The following is a 20,349-nucleotide window of genomic DNA, read 5'->3' on the forward strand; positions in this document are numbered from 1 at the left end:
ACAGGTTCAAACCCCGCTGCAGTCAGCATGTCGTTGTGTCCCTGAGACACTTCACCCCGAAGTGCTCCTGTGATGATTGACCACAGTATTGAGTATGCAAGTCGCTTTGGATAAAAGCGACTAACAAGTGACATGCCATGTAATGATTAACAGTCTTAAGCAGCAGGGTTTTATTTGTCTGCACAACTGGAAATGACGCATTGATATGAACTTGATAATCTGGTGTCTGACAGTAAAAGCAAAGTAGAGCAGTGATCGCAGGTAACATGAGGAGAGTTATGGGAAGTGGACGAGCTTAATAAAGGTTGATACAAAACAGTGGAATATGTAGCATTCATTACAAAAGTTATTCAATATATAACGCTCCATTTATAAAAGTAAATAAATTGTGATGCATTCACGTGGAAGCAGCAATATGTTGGAGTATTGAAGTTATTATATCAGACAGTGACCATTATTGCATCCAGAAGCCTCATTTTTCTAATTGAAAATAACTTTTTAAAATGTTATTTTTTATTAAGGAGTGTCTGTATCTTAAAAAAAAGATATTAAAGCAATGTCGTTAAACAGTTAAGTCATGTTGATTAGAAAAACAAGTTGCTTCGTGTTGAGTTTATCTTGGGACACACACACACACACACACACACACACACACACACACACACCACACACACCCACACACACACACACACACACACACACACACACACACACACACACACACACACACACACACACACACACACACACACACCAGATTTCCTTTACATTTATTAACAGTTCAGATAGGCATAGGCTATATAAAATATACTTCATATATACAGTTCGACTCAATACATTTATGTTTGTTATAATACAGTTTGATACAGGGTAGAAGTGCAAAGGAGTGACACGTCTTCAGTCTGAGGGAGTGAGTTATATATCTGTCTGCATGCTGAGACTGGTATGATACGGTTGACTTTGCAGAGGCGGACTGAGACGGGCGTGTCCGGTTTTCTCTCACAGTTGAACGCTTAATGGTCCGACGATGGGGCTTAAAAGAATGCCAGTGGCTCACGCTAAGTAGGAACTACCAACTTCCTTAATTTGTTTTTGTTCCCATAACACTTTTAAGGAAGAATGATTCAACAATGTGACCAGGAACTAAAATTAAAACATTACTAGTTAACTGAATGGTTCAGACTGAGCACTTCCCTCCCTAAAAACAAACAAAAGTGAATAATGAAGTAGTAGCTTAATAGACCTAACAATGTGATATAGAAATGGATAACTAGTTCTGTTCAATGAAAAATGCCACATGATTATGATTCAGTAAAGAATGCCGCTGTCAACACTCAAATCCTGAATGCATGTGGTAGAATAAAAACGCCACTATGAAATCATACATGATACAATGCCCTCATATTTTCAAATACAAACTGTACAACAAAAGATAATCAGCACGTCTTAAAGAAGCTTTACTCACTTCGTTTGACATTTTGGGAAATACTCTTAGTGGATATCTTGCAGGGAGTAAGATGAGAATAGTTTTTGTGTGGTTGTATGGTGAATAAGCTGTAGCCTGTTAGCTTAGCCAGCCTGTTAGCTTAGCCAGCCTGTTAGCTTATCGAAGCAAACAACGGGAAACAGCACAATGCTTCAACACAAGAAATATTTCCGGAGTGTAATTGCAGTGATAAACATCTTCATGGAATAGAGAACCGCAGTGACGCGTCCTAAAACCCGGAAGTAAGTTAGCATTTGTACCACGTCCGGTTCCTTCGAGGAAAAGCAACGGGATCTCTCCATAGGATTTTGGAAAATAGCTGGAAATAATGTCTGTGGTTGAGACAAAGTGAAGAGACGGATCACGTTTTGTTCTACGACATTAAATCCATCACCATCATGGTACCAAGTGGCTGAATAGGACTACAGAAGTTGTCCAGGACGTTTTACGTCATTACACCGAACACGTAAACACTCCCGCTAAATTAGTTTGCCCTGTTCTGCTTGAAAGCAAGTCCCTGCCTCCTGCAAACTGTTCAAACAAACACTTCAACTCGTACCATTAACAATCTGTATGTTTGTATATGGATCTTAAGTTGGCGTGACGTTGAAGCAGCAACCCTGCTGTAGTTCCTTTATTCTTTCACACACAGTGACGTCACGAGCTACCCACAATGCAACGCGTATATATATATATATATATATATATATATATATATATATATATATATATACGCCATTTTCCTGGAGGTGCAAATATCCTGGAGGTGCTAATATAAGCTAGCTAACGTAGCCACGCAGAGCGCACTAGGTTTTTTTTCTGAATTAACGACCGAAGAAATCGCTGCATGTCTTCGGATTACATCTCTGGACTTGAGGGGTGTGCTCTAGGTCGTTACCAGCGTAAACTAGAGCTGTGTGGGTTGTCGGATCGCCCTTACAGACGGCCTGCAGATGTATGGAAAAACGACTCTCGAAAGTGGCCTTCGTCGATTTTGGCTGCATCTACGTCTAATTTCTGGAAACACCAGGTGAATACCCCACTTGTCACAATAATATTATCATGCCATTGCATATATGTGGTATTTTAGAGTTGACTAGATATTGATTAAGGCAATAGACTATGATATTCTGCTTGCACCTCGCGTGAAATGGCGGATACCGGAAGTACAGTGTCGCCCTCGGCCCAATACCCGTATGTGTGTGTGAAACAATAGCATAACGTTAGCATTTTGCTTCTTGCGACTAGATTTATGCTTCGAAAATTCTAAAAGTAGGATAGACATGTGGATATTATCCGGCTGAACAAAACGTGATCCGTCTCTTAAATGTGTGTCAACCACAGACCTTATTTCCAGCTATTTTCCAAAATCCTATGGAGAAATTGCATTGCGTTTTTGACGAAGGAACCGGAAGGAGTTCACATCCGGGTTTTAGGATGCGTCACTGCGGTTCTCTATAGTTTGGGATTTTAGGAGAATATACATTTTAACTTTGTGGGAGAGAGTACTATAGGTGCCAGATTCTACAGGTGCGCCATAGAGAGGATCCTGACCGTTGCAACGCCCTCAACCGTAAGGCTTTACAGAGGGTGGTGAAAACTGCACAGCACATCACCAGGACGGAGCTGCCATCCATGGAGGACCCTTACTCCCAGCGGCTCAGGAAGAAAGCCCTCAGGGTTATCAAAGACCCCCATCACCCCAGCCACAAACTGTTCTGTCTGCTGCATCAGGACTAACACCACCAGACCCAGGGACAGTTTCATCCCACATAAGTCTTTCTTCTGATGTCTTGTTATTGCACTGTTGAGGAACCTGCGATCTAAGATTTTCAAACATTTCATAACGACACCGTAGTTGTGTATATGTTAATAAACCTTTGAATCTTGAATTGAGACAGCTACTGCTCCCAGACCAGGGGTCTGTACTACGAAGCTGGTTCAACCTAACCTGGATATGTTTGAGTTAGCCGGTTGGCCTAATCCAAAACATACGCGCTCTCGCTAAGCTGTACTACGACGCTGGTTATCAAGTGGATCGCTCAAGCCAGCCGTGTCCTATCTAGTTAGGTGCGCGTTCACATGAAAGGGGTGGTATTTGGAGCATTCGACCAATCACAAACATGGAGAAGCGTACTGACAGTGCAGCGTCATACTTCCTGAATGAAAAGTGAACTTTAATACTAGTCAAATAGGAAGAAGTTAAACTTTAAACATCCATGATTTAAACACTTGATCAGGATCAAAGCCACAGAGCTGCACCTGCAAGGTGAACACAGCTGGGAACAGAACACGTGTTTGAATGCGTACATTAACAGGTTTATGATATCACTGCCCCGTCTAAAACACGATCTGACTTCAATTACATTTGACTCGAGTGTTTCGTCAACTTATGTGTTGCTTAAAATAATACTTCTGCATACAGTATGTGACACTGTGAGTGTTGCACGGCCAGATACGGCTCAGCTGACTCAGATAATAAAATATATTATACATTATGAAGTGATATGCCGCGGACTGTACTTAATGTACTCTGATCCGGTTACTTATGTTGTGGCCGATATTTAAGTGCTTTCTTAACGCTAATGTTATAATAGTCAGATTGCTCTGAAGATGGAGGTGATATTCTATTCATGTTCATGTTCACACAGTCGGTGATTTTTGCCGGCCGTCTTTCCTGCATCGGCAGTTTTTCTGTATTTCCTTTCTCCTGTAATATGACTTGATCGCTTTAAACTCCGCACACTGAGCTCTGATTGGTCAGCAGGCGGTGCTTTCGCTGACTTGATCTCTTAGCCTGCAACCTAACCTGGTCCCGACCAGGTTAGCTGCTTAGCATATATTACCATGGAGATCTAGCCTGCTAAAAAGAGAACCAGCTTCGGATGACCGGAAAGCCGGAGTTTTCCCTGAATTTAGCCGGCTAAGAGAAAATCCTGCTTCGCAGTATACCCCCCAGATGTAGTCCAGTGTTATGCAATAAAACCTCAGAAAAACAGCACGTTTTCACATTTTCCCCTTTGGATTTTCATCAGATTAAATAAAAAAGAAATGTAGACAGCATTAACGGAGTTGGTAGGTGGATGTTGTTAGCATAGGGCAGACCTAAGCTAGTAATGTACCCCTTTACAGTCTTTATGCTAAGCTAACGGCTTCTAGCTTCTAGAACGAGAAGACGAGTGTTAACAATCTTCTAATTTGACTCTGTAGCAAAAATCCAAAAAGCTCCAAAATACCTTTAAAATAAATGTACAGGGCTAAACGTTTTTCTTTCAAATTTAAGGCAGAATTAATCTGTGCAAAAAGAGTCAATGAGTCTCCCCTCCTGGCACATTTGTCCATCTGTCTCTCAGTAGTTTGACCTTGTCCTCTCACATGTGAGGCAGGAGGTAGAGTGCTCAGTGAAGCTGGTGTGTGTGATGAACCGGCTGCTGCTGCTGGTAGCACCGTTTCAGCTCGAATGCTTTGAGGCTCTGGAGGGTACAATACTTGGTTTCATGAGCTTCATGTTCCACTTGGCACGCGTTGCAGATTTACTGAATGCCGTACTTTGTCTCCAGCTCCTCGGCGGCCCGGCCCAGGTGCATCTTCCTCAGTTGGTCCAACAGCTCCTGCAACAAGGGCCAGTGCAGCATAGTTCCTCTTCCTCCTCCTCCTCCTCCTGAACGAGCCCCTTTCTCCGCCCAAACCCTCAGCATCTGGTAGTGGGCCTCGCGGCAGGATCTGTGGTCCACCTCCGCCTGTTCGATCTCTGTGTCCGTCACACCGAGGGTTCGCACCAGCTGCTTCACCTGCAGCACGGGAACCAGATCCAGCACCGTGTAGATCAGCTCAGGGACTGCAAGGAGGACGTGAGAGTTAGCGCAATAGGTCAAAAAGTGGATTGTCAATCTTTCTTTCAGAGATCGACTCACATCAACTCACATATATCAATATTCCAATTACTGTATATAGACGATTTTGCACAGTTTCTATCATATTCGATTTTATTGTATTTACTTGCACTATTTTATCTGTGTTATTGTGTTGCACTGTTGGAGGAACCTGTGACCTAATATTTTCATTGTCATAACTACACTGTAGCTATGCACACATGACAATAAAAGCCTTGAAACTTGAAAATACCGTTTCCCACAATCCCGAATACAAAAATATATAATAATATGTATAAACCTATATACACACAATCAACAGACACATTTATGCACACATTAAGACATAAATAAAAGCACAACAATCGATATATACAAAATAACAGTCAATTCAATATCTTTGAGGAATGTACATTAGTGCAAGACTGTCCATAGCAGCGTAAAAAGGTGTCTGTGTTTCTGTATGTTGGACAGAAGCATGCAGTGTGAACTAAGTCACAAAGTGCTTGAGAAAACATTAAAACATCATAGGAACCATAAAAGAATAAATGACCACACAAGAAGTGCTAAAAACACAATAACACTCACTCTTGACTTCCAGCGGGACGCAGTCGGGCAGATTGGGCGGCTCCTGGTCGCTCACAGCACTTAGAGGAAGAGCCTTATCGCTCTGGATATCTGCAGACTCAATGTTGGTCAGGAATTGCTATGAAACACAAACAAAACGTAATGTTATCGACTGTTTGTGTACGTCCAGCAGAGGTGAAGTACTCACATGTTTAACTTAACTAAGAGAAGCAAGAGAACAGTTTGAAAATGCAAATAAAGTCTCGATTTTGAAGTATTAGTAATAAAAGAACTATATCTAAGTGCTAACAAGTAAAAGTGCTCACGATGCAGTTAGGCACTTTTTAGGGATATTATTATTAACCTTAATGCCACTGGATTTAAGAAGCACAATACTTTATTTTTGCATAAAGTAATAGGGTTTCGTGACATTTCATTTAAAAATGAACAAAAATATATTAAAAGAATTGCATAAAAACACTTAAGAAGCTAAAGTAAACATGTGCAATAAAAAAAGACAAATAAAGATATTTATTTAAACATAACAAATGAAAGTAAGAATATGCTGACGGGGAGTTAAGGACGTGTTATTGTGGTATGTTAATGTTGCAGCTTTATAAATACTGCTGGGTGCCATACCATCATTTCTATGTTGATTGACATTTTGTAATAATAATCTAAATCGGCAAAGTCATTTGTAAGTATAAAGTTCAATGATGGCAAGTAGAAAGCAGAAATTAAGGGAAATACTCAATTTGTTTGTACTTCACAAGTCCAGCACCTAAAGTACTTATTTACACTCGAGCATTGCATGGTAAAGTAACACGGTTAGATCGTTGTACCTCGCCTGACTCCGGGCAAGGGTCCGATTCCTGGCTGGTTTTCTTCTGCATCTTCTTCTTGATACAGCGTTTTGTGACCATGTAGGTGACGAGGAACACCAGCCCCATCGATACCAGGGACCCCACTGCAACGCCAACGATTATGTTGATGAGATGGTCATTTCTGTGATCAGGAGCTTCAGACGGATACGAGGGGGTTGTTAAAACAGCTGAAATGTTTTTAAAAGCCTTCCCTTGTAGAGAAACCAAACAAAGACAACACAATAGTTGGATACCTATCAGATTGATCTAATCACTTGTTTGATGCTAAGCAGGAATATAAGAAGTGAAATTCAAGTCTTTTCTTGTCCTCTTTAAACATCTAATGCGATGGAATTCAAAACATATTTCATGATCATAAAAGATGGAAACTAGCAGGGACAATACGGCCTTCAGTTATTTGTTAATATCATATTTATTTCATTATTTCCAAGCACTGTATATCTGTACATTGAAATTAATTCCTCAATGAATTGATTCCTCCTGGACACGGATAAGTACCAGAGAATTTGATAGATAATAATAATAATAATAATAATAATAATAATAATAATAAAAGAAGACATTTGTATAGCGCCTTTCAAGGGAACCAAGGCCGCTTTACATGGTGAACAAACAAGTAAAAAATCCATATCCGATTTTTGTTAATTTAAGTTCCCACCTTTGTAAGTGTTGATTGCACGGCTTAGTTGAATACTCGATTCTGATTGGTCAATTTGGACATTCCAGAGGTATGTTAACTAACCGCTACTAAGGAGAACAGACTGTTGCTAAGGAGGATCAGGCGGCTATGTAAGTCAGTGAGTCGGGTTCCCACAGTCACCACAGTGCGGCTGCATCTCATTACACATCACACACATCATACTGGAACCACAGAATAATACCAGAAGCTGCATTATATACATACATGTCACATGTTAGACGCTTTTATCCAAAGCGACTTACATACTCAGTACTGTGGGCATTCCCCACAGGAGCTATTGGGGGTGAAGTGTCTCAGGGACACAACGACATGCTGACTGCAGTGGGGTTTGAACCTGTGCTCCCCTGAACCCAACACCAACGCACAACCCACTGCGCCACACACCTTCATACTACACAAGTATTTCATGGCCTTGTGATCAAGTGCTCACCTTTTGTTTCTGTAGTAATTGGCAAACAGTGGTGTTGGCACTCAGACGTACAACTGTGGAGAACAAAAAGAGGACGTTACTCAACATTGAGGAGGAAGTCGCAAATCTGTAGAAGAAGTGAATAACACAACGCACGACATTTTAAACAAGTGATTGGAGTCGACACTTAAACACAGTTACACAGACATTGATACAAAGTGAAAGAGAGATAATTCTCCATCGGTGAAAAGTAATGGTTACGGTAACAAGGATTATTGGATGCCGTAATTTCTTTCTTTTTCCACTTTTATCCATTTAAGTCAATCTCAAGTTTACTCCAAAAGTCAAAAACAGGACACATTCCTCCCTGTTGTTAAGATTTCCCAGGCACTATCGAAGTGCTTTTTACAAGTTCTCCATTTTGTATTCTAACTACTAATTCCCCTTTTCAAATGCCAACGTAAGCAGTTTAGTTTCTAAAATAAACCTTGGCCAAATGTAACCCTTCATGACTGTGTTCATGTCTGTGATTTGGTAGATCTCAGCTTTTGTTTCACATCGACACAGTAAATGTCTCTCATAGTACATCAAAGGGTAGCCATTACAGTATTTCATTGTTCATTCATATTTATCTTTTTCCATCTTAAATGTATGTATTTCTCCTGCGAATCACTTGCACCATTATTTCATGATTTGTATCTATGTGTATGTCTTTTTGGGAGGTCTTAAAGAGGACCGATTATGTATTTTTTTACCTGTAGTGTGTTATATACAAAACATCATGCCCACTGGGATTATAACACCAGGACTCGTGGACACTGCCTCAAGTTGAAGAAACAATACTCAAGACTGGCTATCCGCCGCAACTTGTTCAGCCTGCGTGTGGTTGACTTGTGGAATGATCTGCCAGAAAGCGTTGTCACATCCAAGACGGTTAACTGTCTCAAGTCCCGCCTCGACCACTACTGGTCAAACATCACCTTCACTTTGGACTATGTGCATGTTAATGGTCTGCAAAGGCTAGAAAAGTTCTCCCACACACTTCCCCGCCCCCCCTTCTGAAACACCTCCATTGCACTCCTTTGTTTACTTTCTTAACATACACTGACAGGCATCACTACGTAACACTTGTGCTTCTATTGGCGAGCGCTCTAACACATTGTACGTGATAGGCTAAGAGGCGGGACACATCTAAGCGGTTGACCAATCACAACAGAGCCGGCCAGCTAACTAATCAGAGCAGACTGGGCTCTGGTTTCAGACAGAGGGTGAAAAGAGATAGTATGAGAAAAATAAAGAGCTTTGTGAACATTAAAGCATGGAGACATGTCACAGGAGAGACACTACATACTGATATACACCTGAACATCAGCAGGAGAGGACTCTTTAAAGTAGAGACACTACATACTGATATACACCTGAACATCAGCAGGAGAGGACTCTTTAAAGTAGAGACACTACATACTGATATACACCTGAACATCAGCAGGAGAGGACTCTTTAAAGTAGAGACACTACATACTGATATACACCTGGACATCAGCAGGAGAGGACTCTTTAAAGTAGAGACACTACATACTGATATACACCTGAACATCAGCAGGAGAGGACTCTTTAAAGTAGAGACACTACATACTGATATACACCTGACCATCAGCAGGAGAGGACTCTTTAAAGTAGAGACACTACATACTGATATGCACCTGAACATCAGCAGGAGAGGACTCTTTAAAGTAGAGACACTACAAACTGATATACACCTGGACATCAGCAGGAGAGGACTCTTTAAAGTAGAGACACTACAAACTGATATACACCTGAACATCAGCAGGAGAGGACTCTTTAAAGGAGAGACACTACATACTGATATACACCTGAACATCAGCAGGAGAGGACTCTTTAAAGTAGAGACACTACAAACTGATATACACCTGAACATCAGCAGGAGAGGACTCTTTAAAGTAGAGACACTACATACTGATATACACCTGAACATCAGCAGGAGAGGACTCTTTAAAGTAGAGACACTACATACTGATATGCACCTGAACATCAGCAGGAGAGGACTCTTTAAAGTAGAGACACTACAAACTGATATACACCTGAACATCAGCAGGAGAGGACTCTTTAAAGTAGAGACACTACATACTGATATACACCTGAACATCAGCAGGAGAGGACTCTTTAAAGTAGAGACACTACATACTGATATACACCTGAACATCAGCAGGAGAGGACTCTTTAAAGTAGAGACACTACATACTGATATACACCTGAACATCAGCGGAGGACTCTTTAAAGTAGAGACACTACATACTGATATACACCTGAACATCAGCAGGAGAGGACTCTTTAAAGTAGAGACACTACATACTGATATACACCTGAACATCAGCAGGAGAGGACTCTTTAAAGTAGAGACACTACAAACTGATATACACCTGAACATCAGCAGGAGAGGACTCTTTAAAGTAGAGACACTACAAACTGATATACACCTGAACATCAGCAGGAGAGGACTCTTTAAAGTAGAGACACTACATACTGATATACACCTGAACATCAGCAGGAGAGGACTCTTTAAAGTAGAGACACTACAAACTGATATACACCTGAACATCAGCAGGAGAGGACTCTTTAAAGTAGAGACACTACATACTGATATACACCTGAACATCAGCAGGAGAGGACTCTTTAAAGTAGAGACACTACATACTGATATACACCTGAACATCAGCAGGAGAGGACTCTTTAAAGTAGAGACACTACATACTGATATACACCTGAACATCAGCAGGAGAGGACTCTTTAAAGTAGAGACACTACAAACTGATATACACCTGAACATCAGCAGGAGAGGACTCTTTAAAGTAGAGACACTACAAACTGATATACACCTGAACATCAGCAGAGGAGAGGACTCTTTAAAGTAGAGACACTACATACTGATATACACCTGAACATCAGCAGGAGAGGACTCTTTAAAGTAGAGACACTACATACTGATATACACCTGAACATCAGCAGGAGAGGACTCTTTAAAGTAGAGACACTACATACTGATATGCACCTGAACATCAGCAGGAGAGGACTCTTTAAAGTAGAGACACTACATACTGATATACACCTGAACATCAGCAGGAGAGGACTCTTTAAAGTAGAGACACTACATACTGATATACACCTGAACATCAGCAGGAGAGGACTCTTTAAAGTAGAGACACTACATACTGATATACACCTGAACATCAGCAGGAGAGGACTCTTTAAAGTAGAGACACTACATACTGATATACACCTGAACATCAGCAGGAGAGGACTCTTTAAAGTAGAGACATACAAACTGATAAACACATGAACATCAAGAGGGGAGGACTCCTTAAAGCAGAGACACTACATGGTGAGATACACCTGAACATCAGCAGGAGAGGACTCTTTAAAGTAGAGACACTACATACTGATATACACCTGAACATCAGCAGGAGAGGACTCTTTAAAGTAGAGACACTACATACTGATATACACCTGAACATCAGCAGGAGAGGACTCTTTAAAGTAGAGACACTACATACTGATATACACCTGAACATCAGCAGGAGAGGACTCTTTAAAGTAGAGACACTACATACTGATATACACCTGAACATCAGCAGGAGAGGACTCTTTAAAGTAGAGACACTACATACTGATATACACCTGAACATCAGCAGGAGAGGACTCTTTAAAGTAGAGACACTACATACTGATATGAACCTGAACATCAGCAGGAGAGGACTCTTTAAAGTAGAGACACTACATACTGATATACACCTGAACATCAGCAGGAGAGGACTCTTTCAAATAGAGACACTACATACTGATATACACCTGAACATCAGCAGGAGAGGACTCTTTAAAGTAGAGACACTACATACTGATATACACCTGGACATCAGCAGGAGAGGACTCTTTAAAGTAGAGACACTACATACTGATATACACCTGAACATCAGCAGGAGAGGACTCTTTAAAGTAGAGACACTACATACTGATATACACCTGAACATCAGCAGGAGAGGACTCTTTAAAGTAGAGACACTACATACTGATATACACCTGAACATCAGCAGGAGAGGACTCTTTAAAGTAGAGACACTACATACTGATATACACCTGAACATCAGCAGGAGAGGACTCTTTAAAGTAGAGACACTACATACTGATATACACCTGAACATCAGCAGGAGAGGACTCTTTAAAGTAGAGACACTACATACTGATATACACCTGAACATCAGCAGGAGAGGACTCTTTAAAGTAGAGACACTACATACTGATATACACCTGAACATCAGCAGGAGAGGACTCTTTAAAGTAGAGACACTACATACTGATATACACCTGAACATCAGCAGGAGAGGACTCTTTAAAGTAGAGACACTACATACTGATATACACCTGAACATCAGCAGGAGAGGACTCTTTAAAGTAGAGACACTACATACTGATATACACCTGAACATCAGCAGGAGAGGACTCTTTAAAGTAGAGACTCTACATACTGATATACACCTGACCATCAGCAGGAGAGGACTCTTTAAAGTAGAGACACTACATACTGATATTAACCTGATAATTAGCATTATAGGACCACGAGATGTTCTTTGCCATTAGCTTTGCTGTAGTTATGTTCATATGACAAATAAAGTAATGTTTTTTTTATCGTTTAATATTCCTCTCAGTGTCCCAGTCGAAACACAAGCCAATAATGCAGTTTCTTTTAACAAATGGGCACTTGTTTAGTAAAAAGTAAGTCAGCAACCCAGTTCCAGTGCTGCGTAACTTCCCTCTTCTGACGCACACAAGTGGAACAACTTAACGTCGGAAGTATGCCGCAAGTTTCAATTCAACAAACCGACTTCCCCAGCAACAGCTCAAAATAACAGCATCCCAAACTGCAGGATGGGAACAAAGCGTGGACCAAAAGCTTGTTGTTATACTCACGTCTTGCAGGGTTCACATGTCCTGCCTTTGACTTTGTAGTACTTCTCTTTACATTCACACACTGTGTTGTCCTCTGGTGTACCTGCGCACAAGAACAATGATATTTAGACTTGATGAGCAAAAGAAAAAGGAGTGTCAGTTTGATTCAAAGTCACGTCTTAATACATACATGTCCGTTTCACAATCTCGTTCAGTTTACATGATGAACATTTGCGACACTCGTATTTCTCTGAGTCGATGTTGAGCTTGTAGTAACCGTCCTCACAGCGACAAACTGTGTTCCTGACTGCTTTACATGGGGATATCTCCACATCATGATTTGATGCTGTGGGAAACAATTTATCAAGACAGAAGAAAGTTAATAAAGCAAACGATGTCCTGATACAACACTGACGGCAGCTGCGACTCCCGCTCAGGGCCTAGGTAGCACAGGAACTACATCAAATGTGTGGAGGAGGCCGTGGCTCAGTGGCAGAGTGCGGACCGAACTGAATGTGTTTAAGTCACTTTGGATAAAAGCATCTAACAAGTGACATGTAATGCAATGTAAAAATGTCCAGGAAAGAACATTTCACGTTTATTTAATTTAGTTGCATCCTGTCCTTCTCTGTCTGTAAACACAAACCGAGTAAGATGCTCTGCTCAAAAAAGAAATGTATTTGCCTCTCTGGTGCACTCCTCCACCTGTCTACCAATATATACCCAAATCCCACCGTGCCTCAAGCTGCCTACAAAGCATAAACAACTACTACAACTAACACTAAATAATTAACACACAAATAAAGCGAGAAAATACATGTTTTGCTATTAAATAATTAAAGAAATCAATAGTGTAAACCCCTGAGGCGATACCAGTTCAGAAAAGTTAAACCCCTTCCCCCACATCATCATTCTGACGGTTCATAATGCTCTCAAATGTGGCTGCTGTACCTTTGCAGATTCTGCAGCTCCTGCAGTTGCGCGAGTAGTTCTCCTGGTCTGTGTACTGTCTTTTGGGACATTCCTCGCAGTTACTCCTTGTATTATTAGAAGGACACATTTCTACAAGCCTAAAACCTGGAGAACATGAAAGAAACACAGAGTAGGTCTTCAACTAACAATCCATTCAATCCAATCATTTGGTGTATACAATGTTAGAACATAATGAAACATTTTGGTTGGTGAAGTCTTTAAATGAAGGATGCAACCTATGAATGCATAAACTAGAAGCTTGTCGTATGCATAATTAAATACATGCCAATTTAATGCCATTACATATAGCCTATTATAATTTAAAAATGATGAATAACAAAGGATTATGGATGACAACAAAAAGCACAAATGCAGCCAGTTATCACTTAAATCCTCTCATTGAGTATTTCCTGTTCGTGCATGTTGTGCCAGTTGTTCTTAAGGTATTTGTGCTCATTCAAAGTCAGTGTGGTGCGTTTCCCTGCCACTAAAGAGGAATACATAACTAAATACATTGTACTCGGCATCGGCTGAGAAAAATACAATCAGTTCATCCCTACTTTATAATAGTGTTTAGTTAAATATGATGTTATACGAAGCAGGAATTCTTCATATTTAAGAGTCTGAAACTGCATTTTTTTCTGCCGCACTAATTTCATTTCAATCTTTATTTCGAACAGATTAAAAAAACAAATGTGAAAAACAGAATACCGTACTGTTAAAATACAGTATGTATCCACATTCATGATAATATTTATATATTCAACAACAAAAAGTCTTCATATTAATAATAATAATAATTCGGATGTGCCGGAAAGGGAGCAGGAGGAAGCAAATGCTTATTAACTCACACCCCTTACTTGATCAATGCAAGTTATTCCTACTTACATTTACACATACAATCATTTCTCATCTTCAATCACCTCTCTTCATTCTCATAGTTTCCCCAAAAAGTGTTTCTGTATTAAATCGATCACCAACATTGTTGTTCATTATCCTTCTGTCAACTCACGTGTCTATTATTCCACTACATGCTGTTAAAGAGGCCATATGATGTATTAGAAGTGCAGCACAGGCAGTATGAGAAAGATAAAGAACATTAAAGCATGGAGACAATACATACAAATATGAACCTGAAAGGGAGCGTCTTTCAGACTTTGTAGAATGGATTTGACGTTACAAAAGGAGGGCCGCTGTGGGGTATTTCCGATAATGAGGATGCTACTGTGATGTGCAGCGTGCAGAAATACAGTACCTGGAAGGCATTTGTTGCAACAGACCCCGTTGTCATTGTCATAATCCCCAGCTGGACACGTCTTGGCCTCCGAGACCGATGTGAGAGCGGTGAGGAACATGCACTGAAACAGAGAATGTGCAATGAACTTACAAAGACATGCGTTTTCCCAAGGGTTCGTGCCATGACAAAGCGAGTCCCTTCAAGTTGTTCTCACCATCGGGAGCAGTAATGTGCCAACAGGAGCTTTTCTGTCCCGTCTTCCTCTCAGCCCAGCGCCCTCCATCATCTTACAGCTTTAAGTCAATCCATCTGAGGACACCTGCAAGGAAGACAATCTCATTTCATTTCAAACCTTTATTTACCCAGGTGTATCCCATTGAGATCATTGGTCTCTTTTCCAAGGGAGACCTGCTCAAGTAGGTTCCACATGAAACATAAACAGAACAACAAAAAGGACATGTTACAGCACCATTACAGGGATTACATAACTATCCACATGAGCAGGTACCAACAGCTTCCGATTGACTAGCATCCAACCGAGCTTTAAAAACTCGCTGTCAAACGTCTAACAGCCAATGTAGTCTATGTTTGGCTCTTGGCCCACACATTTATAATTAAACCTAACTTTTAAATGCCTTAAATATCCCTACATTCCCTAAGGTCTCTATAGTCTCAGTTAAACATGGTGATGTTTCCTATAATGTTTTAAAATGACTAAGCAATAACAGTGAATATGAACATGTTACTTATACAATAAGATATACAATAAAACATGCTAGTTAATAATAAAGCCTTCAGTAAACCTCTGTGGCTGAAAACATTTAACTTTATCTGATAAGGGTTGAACCAACTGATAATGTAGAGCGGCCTGAGTCTTACGCTTCCTAAAATGTCCAGGGAGAAGAGGACACACCTTTCTGATTTAGCTAAACACATGGCCTTTACTCGGGTGCTGGGTCTATTTTCTGTACATATTTCATCCATCAACCAATAATGTTGCCTGGTGTGTAAATAGGAGCCATATGTGCTTAATTAAAGTGGTTAAATATAGAAAAACAATCCATCTATTTCCTAAAAATGTCCAACAATAAAAGGATCCAATGTTGTGATTTCGCTAACAACGTCACCTCAAATTGGGATCATTGAGTCAGGTCGTATTTATAAGAACAGCATCGTTTTCTGCACTTATTTCATCCATAAAATAATGTTTTTGTGTATGTAAATAAGAGCCATTTGTGCATAATTTAAGTGCTTCAAATTAGAAAACAACCATTCCCTAAAATGTCCAGGGGATCCAATTTTGGTCAAGTCATATTTTAAAAGAACAGCAAAGTGTTCTGTACAGTATGTTATCCATCAATCTATTGTATAAATAAGAGTAATTTGCGCATAATTTAAGGGTTTTAAAATGATAATCAATCTATACTGTGCTACGTAATACTGACCCTTGATCTAATAACTTTAAAAGGGTCACCCAAATTACTTTAGACGTGTGTTTCCACCTACATGATATCAAACTATGCCGTTTCGGGAGTCCAAACACAATAAAATGGAGGACAAATCACAACAAATTTGATTAAAGGCTTTAAATAATAAACAGGCTTATCTTTACACTTTGCTAAGGACATATATTAATCAGAACTACTTTCTGACAAAGATAACATTGTCCAAATAGCTGACAGGTCTTTGCATTAAGTTGAGGAAGAGTCATATTTGGGAGGGGGGGGGGGGGGTTGGAGTTTCAGATGGGGTTTTCTCATCACATTAGTAGATAAAACGAAACCTTCAGCAAGGGTATCAAGAGGTAAGCAGGACACTTTAATGATCTGATCATTTGTATACAACGTTTTTTAACGCCAAATATCACATTTTAAACAACCCATACACTGGTTGTGAATGTTAAAATAAAGTTATTGACATTATGTTGATTGGGTTTTACCGAGAGTGAGAAACAGGTCATTTAAGGTTGTCATAAGAAAAGTTAAATGCATGATAAATAACATTTTGGAAGTCACTGAATAGAATTCCTTTATTGTCATCGCACCAGGTAGGCTACAACGAAATTTAAAATTAAATTGGATTCAACCCACAGAAAAACAAGGAGGATATACGTTTGTCTTTATTGTAAATGTAGTTTGTGGATAAATACAGAATGAATAGTTCTACAGACAGTTAAAAAAAAACTTGGCATGTCCTGCATATTTCTCCGACACTTGTTTGGCAGCCTGTTGACTTCCCTGTCGCACTCACAGTAAGAATAAACTCGAATTTAAAACCTCAAATCAACCTGAACACTGACTTGTTTACCGATAAAGTTGACGTATTAAAGTACTTAATCTACACTCATTTTGTTACTGTTTTATCACTGGTTTCGCTTTAGTTCCCACCACAAAACCCCCACCGCAGAAGTCTGATATGAATCTCCTCTTCCCACAAGCTGACATTCAGACATATTTTACCGACACTTACCTGGACAAACACCGGGGAGAATCTCTTTTACCGCAGGTCCATAACTCGACAGGAATGTAGATTTAATTTCATATAACTTCGTATTATTTTGTATAAAAGTAGAAGCAGAGCGACGGCGCTACTGGCCCGGCTGAGCACGAGCGGGGGAGGACTGAATATGGGAAATAGCTGCGTCACGAGACTTCTTGGAAGTGTGAAGCAAGTTAGACAAGGCAACGAACTGAGAGTTAACAGTAAACACACAGGTGAGGAAGTCTGCAGCTAGCTCACGTTCAGATCAGTATACATCCCAAAAGATATAGAAGATAGCACAGGTGCAGTGGATTCTTTACTCAAGTAATTAAGCAGTGATGGAAAGTAACTAAGTAGAGGTGGGCGAAGTACTCAGATGTTGTACTGTAGGAATACTCTGTTACAGTAAAAGTCCTGCATTCAAAATGTTACTCAAGTAAAAGTGCAAAAGTATTAGCATCCAAATATACTTAAAGTACCAAAAGTAAAAGTAGTCGTTGTGCAGATTGGTCCATTTCAGAATAATATATATGATGTGTTTTATAATGATTGATCATTAAGTGTTCTCAAAGCTGGTGAAGGTGCAGCTAGTTTGAATGGCTTTGTAGACTGCAGGGTAGCTTGTGACTTTACTCCAGGTGGAACTAAAGTCTGATTCAACACTTGATTATATTTCACATCATTCATCCAAAACCTGCAAAGCAACTAAAGGGATTAAACAAATGTTATGTAGTGGAGTGTAGTTACACGACGTACCTCTGAATTGTAGAGGGGCAGCAGAAGTTTAGATGCAGTTTGGGGTAATAAATACATTATTTATGCTGCCTTACTGGTTGGGTTTCTGCCTGTATCAAAGTGTACTGTTACCGTCAGGGTCCCATGATTTGGTTAGACCGAAGCTCTTTAGTGCAGCGGGCAATCCTAAAATAAATACAGACTTAAATAACAAGTGTACATTAAAGGGTCTTAAACATGTCTTTAGTAATTGTAATGTTATGTTTCATGTCTGTTTACATGTTTATTTTCTTGTATACTTCTTGTAATTGGCTTTCTTGTTCTTTTATTGTGTTTACTTGTTGTTAGTCTTCATTATGAATCACAAGTTGCATTATCGTAGATTCTACTTTTGGAGGGGGGGCTACAGAACCACCCATCTTGTTGTACAATAAAGCTTTTGAATCCGTGAAGTATGACTCGATGCACTGTAATTATGGGCCACAGTGAAGTATAGGCTGGTACTATAGGGACCCAGCAGAGCATGGAGTCACGTGACTTCCCTGGTACATTACATGAAAGCGCTCAGTCAGCAGAACAAGTACCTCCTCAGAAAAACCACATCCTTCCTCTTCAGTGAGCTGTGTCTTCATCTTTCTACTGTTCCTCCTCTTCCTCGCTCTCTTCTGTCTGTCTCTGTGTCTTATGCATGTAAGTGTCAAACAATTCCACTAGCACATCTGCCACACAGACACTTTAAGTAGGTCTTTTCTTACATGCACATGCACTGCTGAGTTTCATACAGCCTGATCTGGAAACTGATCTGAGTGCATGTTTCCAGTCAAGCAAAAACTAGTTTATGTGTATGACTAGTTTACTTGGATGAGATCAACTATGAAAGAATAACATGAGACACATGGCCTTTAATAGAGAAAACAATTGATTTGAACATTGCAATCACATGAACTTAAATACAACTTTAAGCCTCCTTACTTTAAGTCATGATCATGTCTACCTTTTATTTACTGTAAATGAGTTGCTTTTTTCTTTACTTATTGTATGAATGCACTTGTATATTACCTTTTTACATTATCAGAACATCCTCGGCAGGTTCCTGGCAAGTTCTTATCTAATCCTTAAGGTCAAGCAGTCTACAACTGAAACCTGAAGATAAGCATGACCAGGTTTGCTCTGGGATTTTAAAGTGGAGTCATCTCTCTTAGTCACCCCTGTACTCTGTGGCAGTGGCGCCGAGAGCCCCTCCACAACCCTTAGGCCCCGTTTCACTTTCTGACAGCAGATCACGTGTGGTTGTGGCTTCGTTTCTGTGAAGAAGTGACAAAGATGTTGAGAAGATAAGATGATGGTGGAAGTGCCAAAAAACTCCACATCACATACTTTAGGCTGCACCACAGTCTCCTGTTACAAAGTACAAACACTTGCTTACAGTTACAGTATGCATACATGGGCATTCTTCCTCATCCACACTCACTCATGTGTCCGCTGTACCAAGAGTAGTGAGTCAAACTGGCAGGAAAACATGCTGGCTTGCAAACTGCAAATATAGACCGGATGCATAAGTATTTAGTTGTATACTGCATTTGACATACTCAGTATTAAGACATACTTAATCTTTCTCTGGCAGACTAAAATGGGTATTGAAACTCGTAGTCAGTTTATGATTCAGTTTAAGATGTCGAGTCAATGCCCCATCATCTAAAGCTCAGAGTGCAGGTTGTCCTCCTTGTCTTGGCTGTTAAATGATAAAAAGAGAGCACTTCATGAGTTTGTATCTTTATAGTTAAAAGGTCCCTGTCGGGAGTACAACTAGAACATACCTGTCTGTGCTGCCCCAGAACGCCTCGTTGGAGATTTCTCTTTTTCCATTGTTTACTTCTTGGGTATAGTGAAGTATTTCTGGTATAGTGACGCGGAGCCGTTACGTTTGGACCAATCCGCTGACTTCCTCACACACACACACACACGCACGCACACACACACACACACACACACACACACACACACACACACACACACACACACACACACACACACACACACACAC

At 40.2% G+C, this 20,349-nt stretch overlaps 1 protein-coding gene across 3 annotated transcripts; it reads right to left on the bottom strand.

The window, feature by feature from the left end:
* Nucleotides 1–753: 753 nt before the first annotated feature.
* On the bottom strand, nt 754–20,071 carry tnfrsf1a (tumor necrosis factor receptor superfamily, member 1a). 3 transcript variants are annotated; one of them, XM_034103432.2, is made up of 10 exons: nt 17,559–20,071; nt 15,304–15,408; nt 15,108–15,210; nt 13,832–13,957; nt 13,071–13,226; nt 12,902–12,983; nt 7,940–7,992; nt 6,768–7,000; nt 5,947–6,064; nt 754–5,324 (listed from the first exon to the last, which is right to left on the bottom strand). In XM_034103432.2, exons 2-10 carry the CDS (start codon nt 15,373–15,375, stop codon nt 5,020–5,022), a joined length of 1,248 nt encoding a protein of 415 aa, XP_033959323.1. In that variant the 5' UTR covers nt 15,376–15,408; nt 17,559–20,071; the 3' UTR covers nt 754–5,019. The 3 variants fall into 3 exon arrangements, with proteins under 3 accessions (XP_033959323.1, XP_033959325.1, XP_033959324.1); XM_034103434.2 differs by having other exon boundaries at nt 6,768–6,892; nt 17,559–20,064; XM_034103433.2 differs by having other exon boundaries at nt 6,768–6,943; nt 17,559–20,061.
* Nucleotides 20,072–20,349: the final 278 nt, after the last annotated feature.

Source organism: Pseudochaenichthys georgianus, chromosome 16 (genome assembly GCF_902827115.2).
Source record: "Pseudochaenichthys georgianus chromosome 16, fPseGeo1.2, whole genome shotgun sequence".
NCBI lineage: Eukaryota > Metazoa > Chordata > Actinopteri > Perciformes > Channichthyidae > Pseudochaenichthys > Pseudochaenichthys georgianus.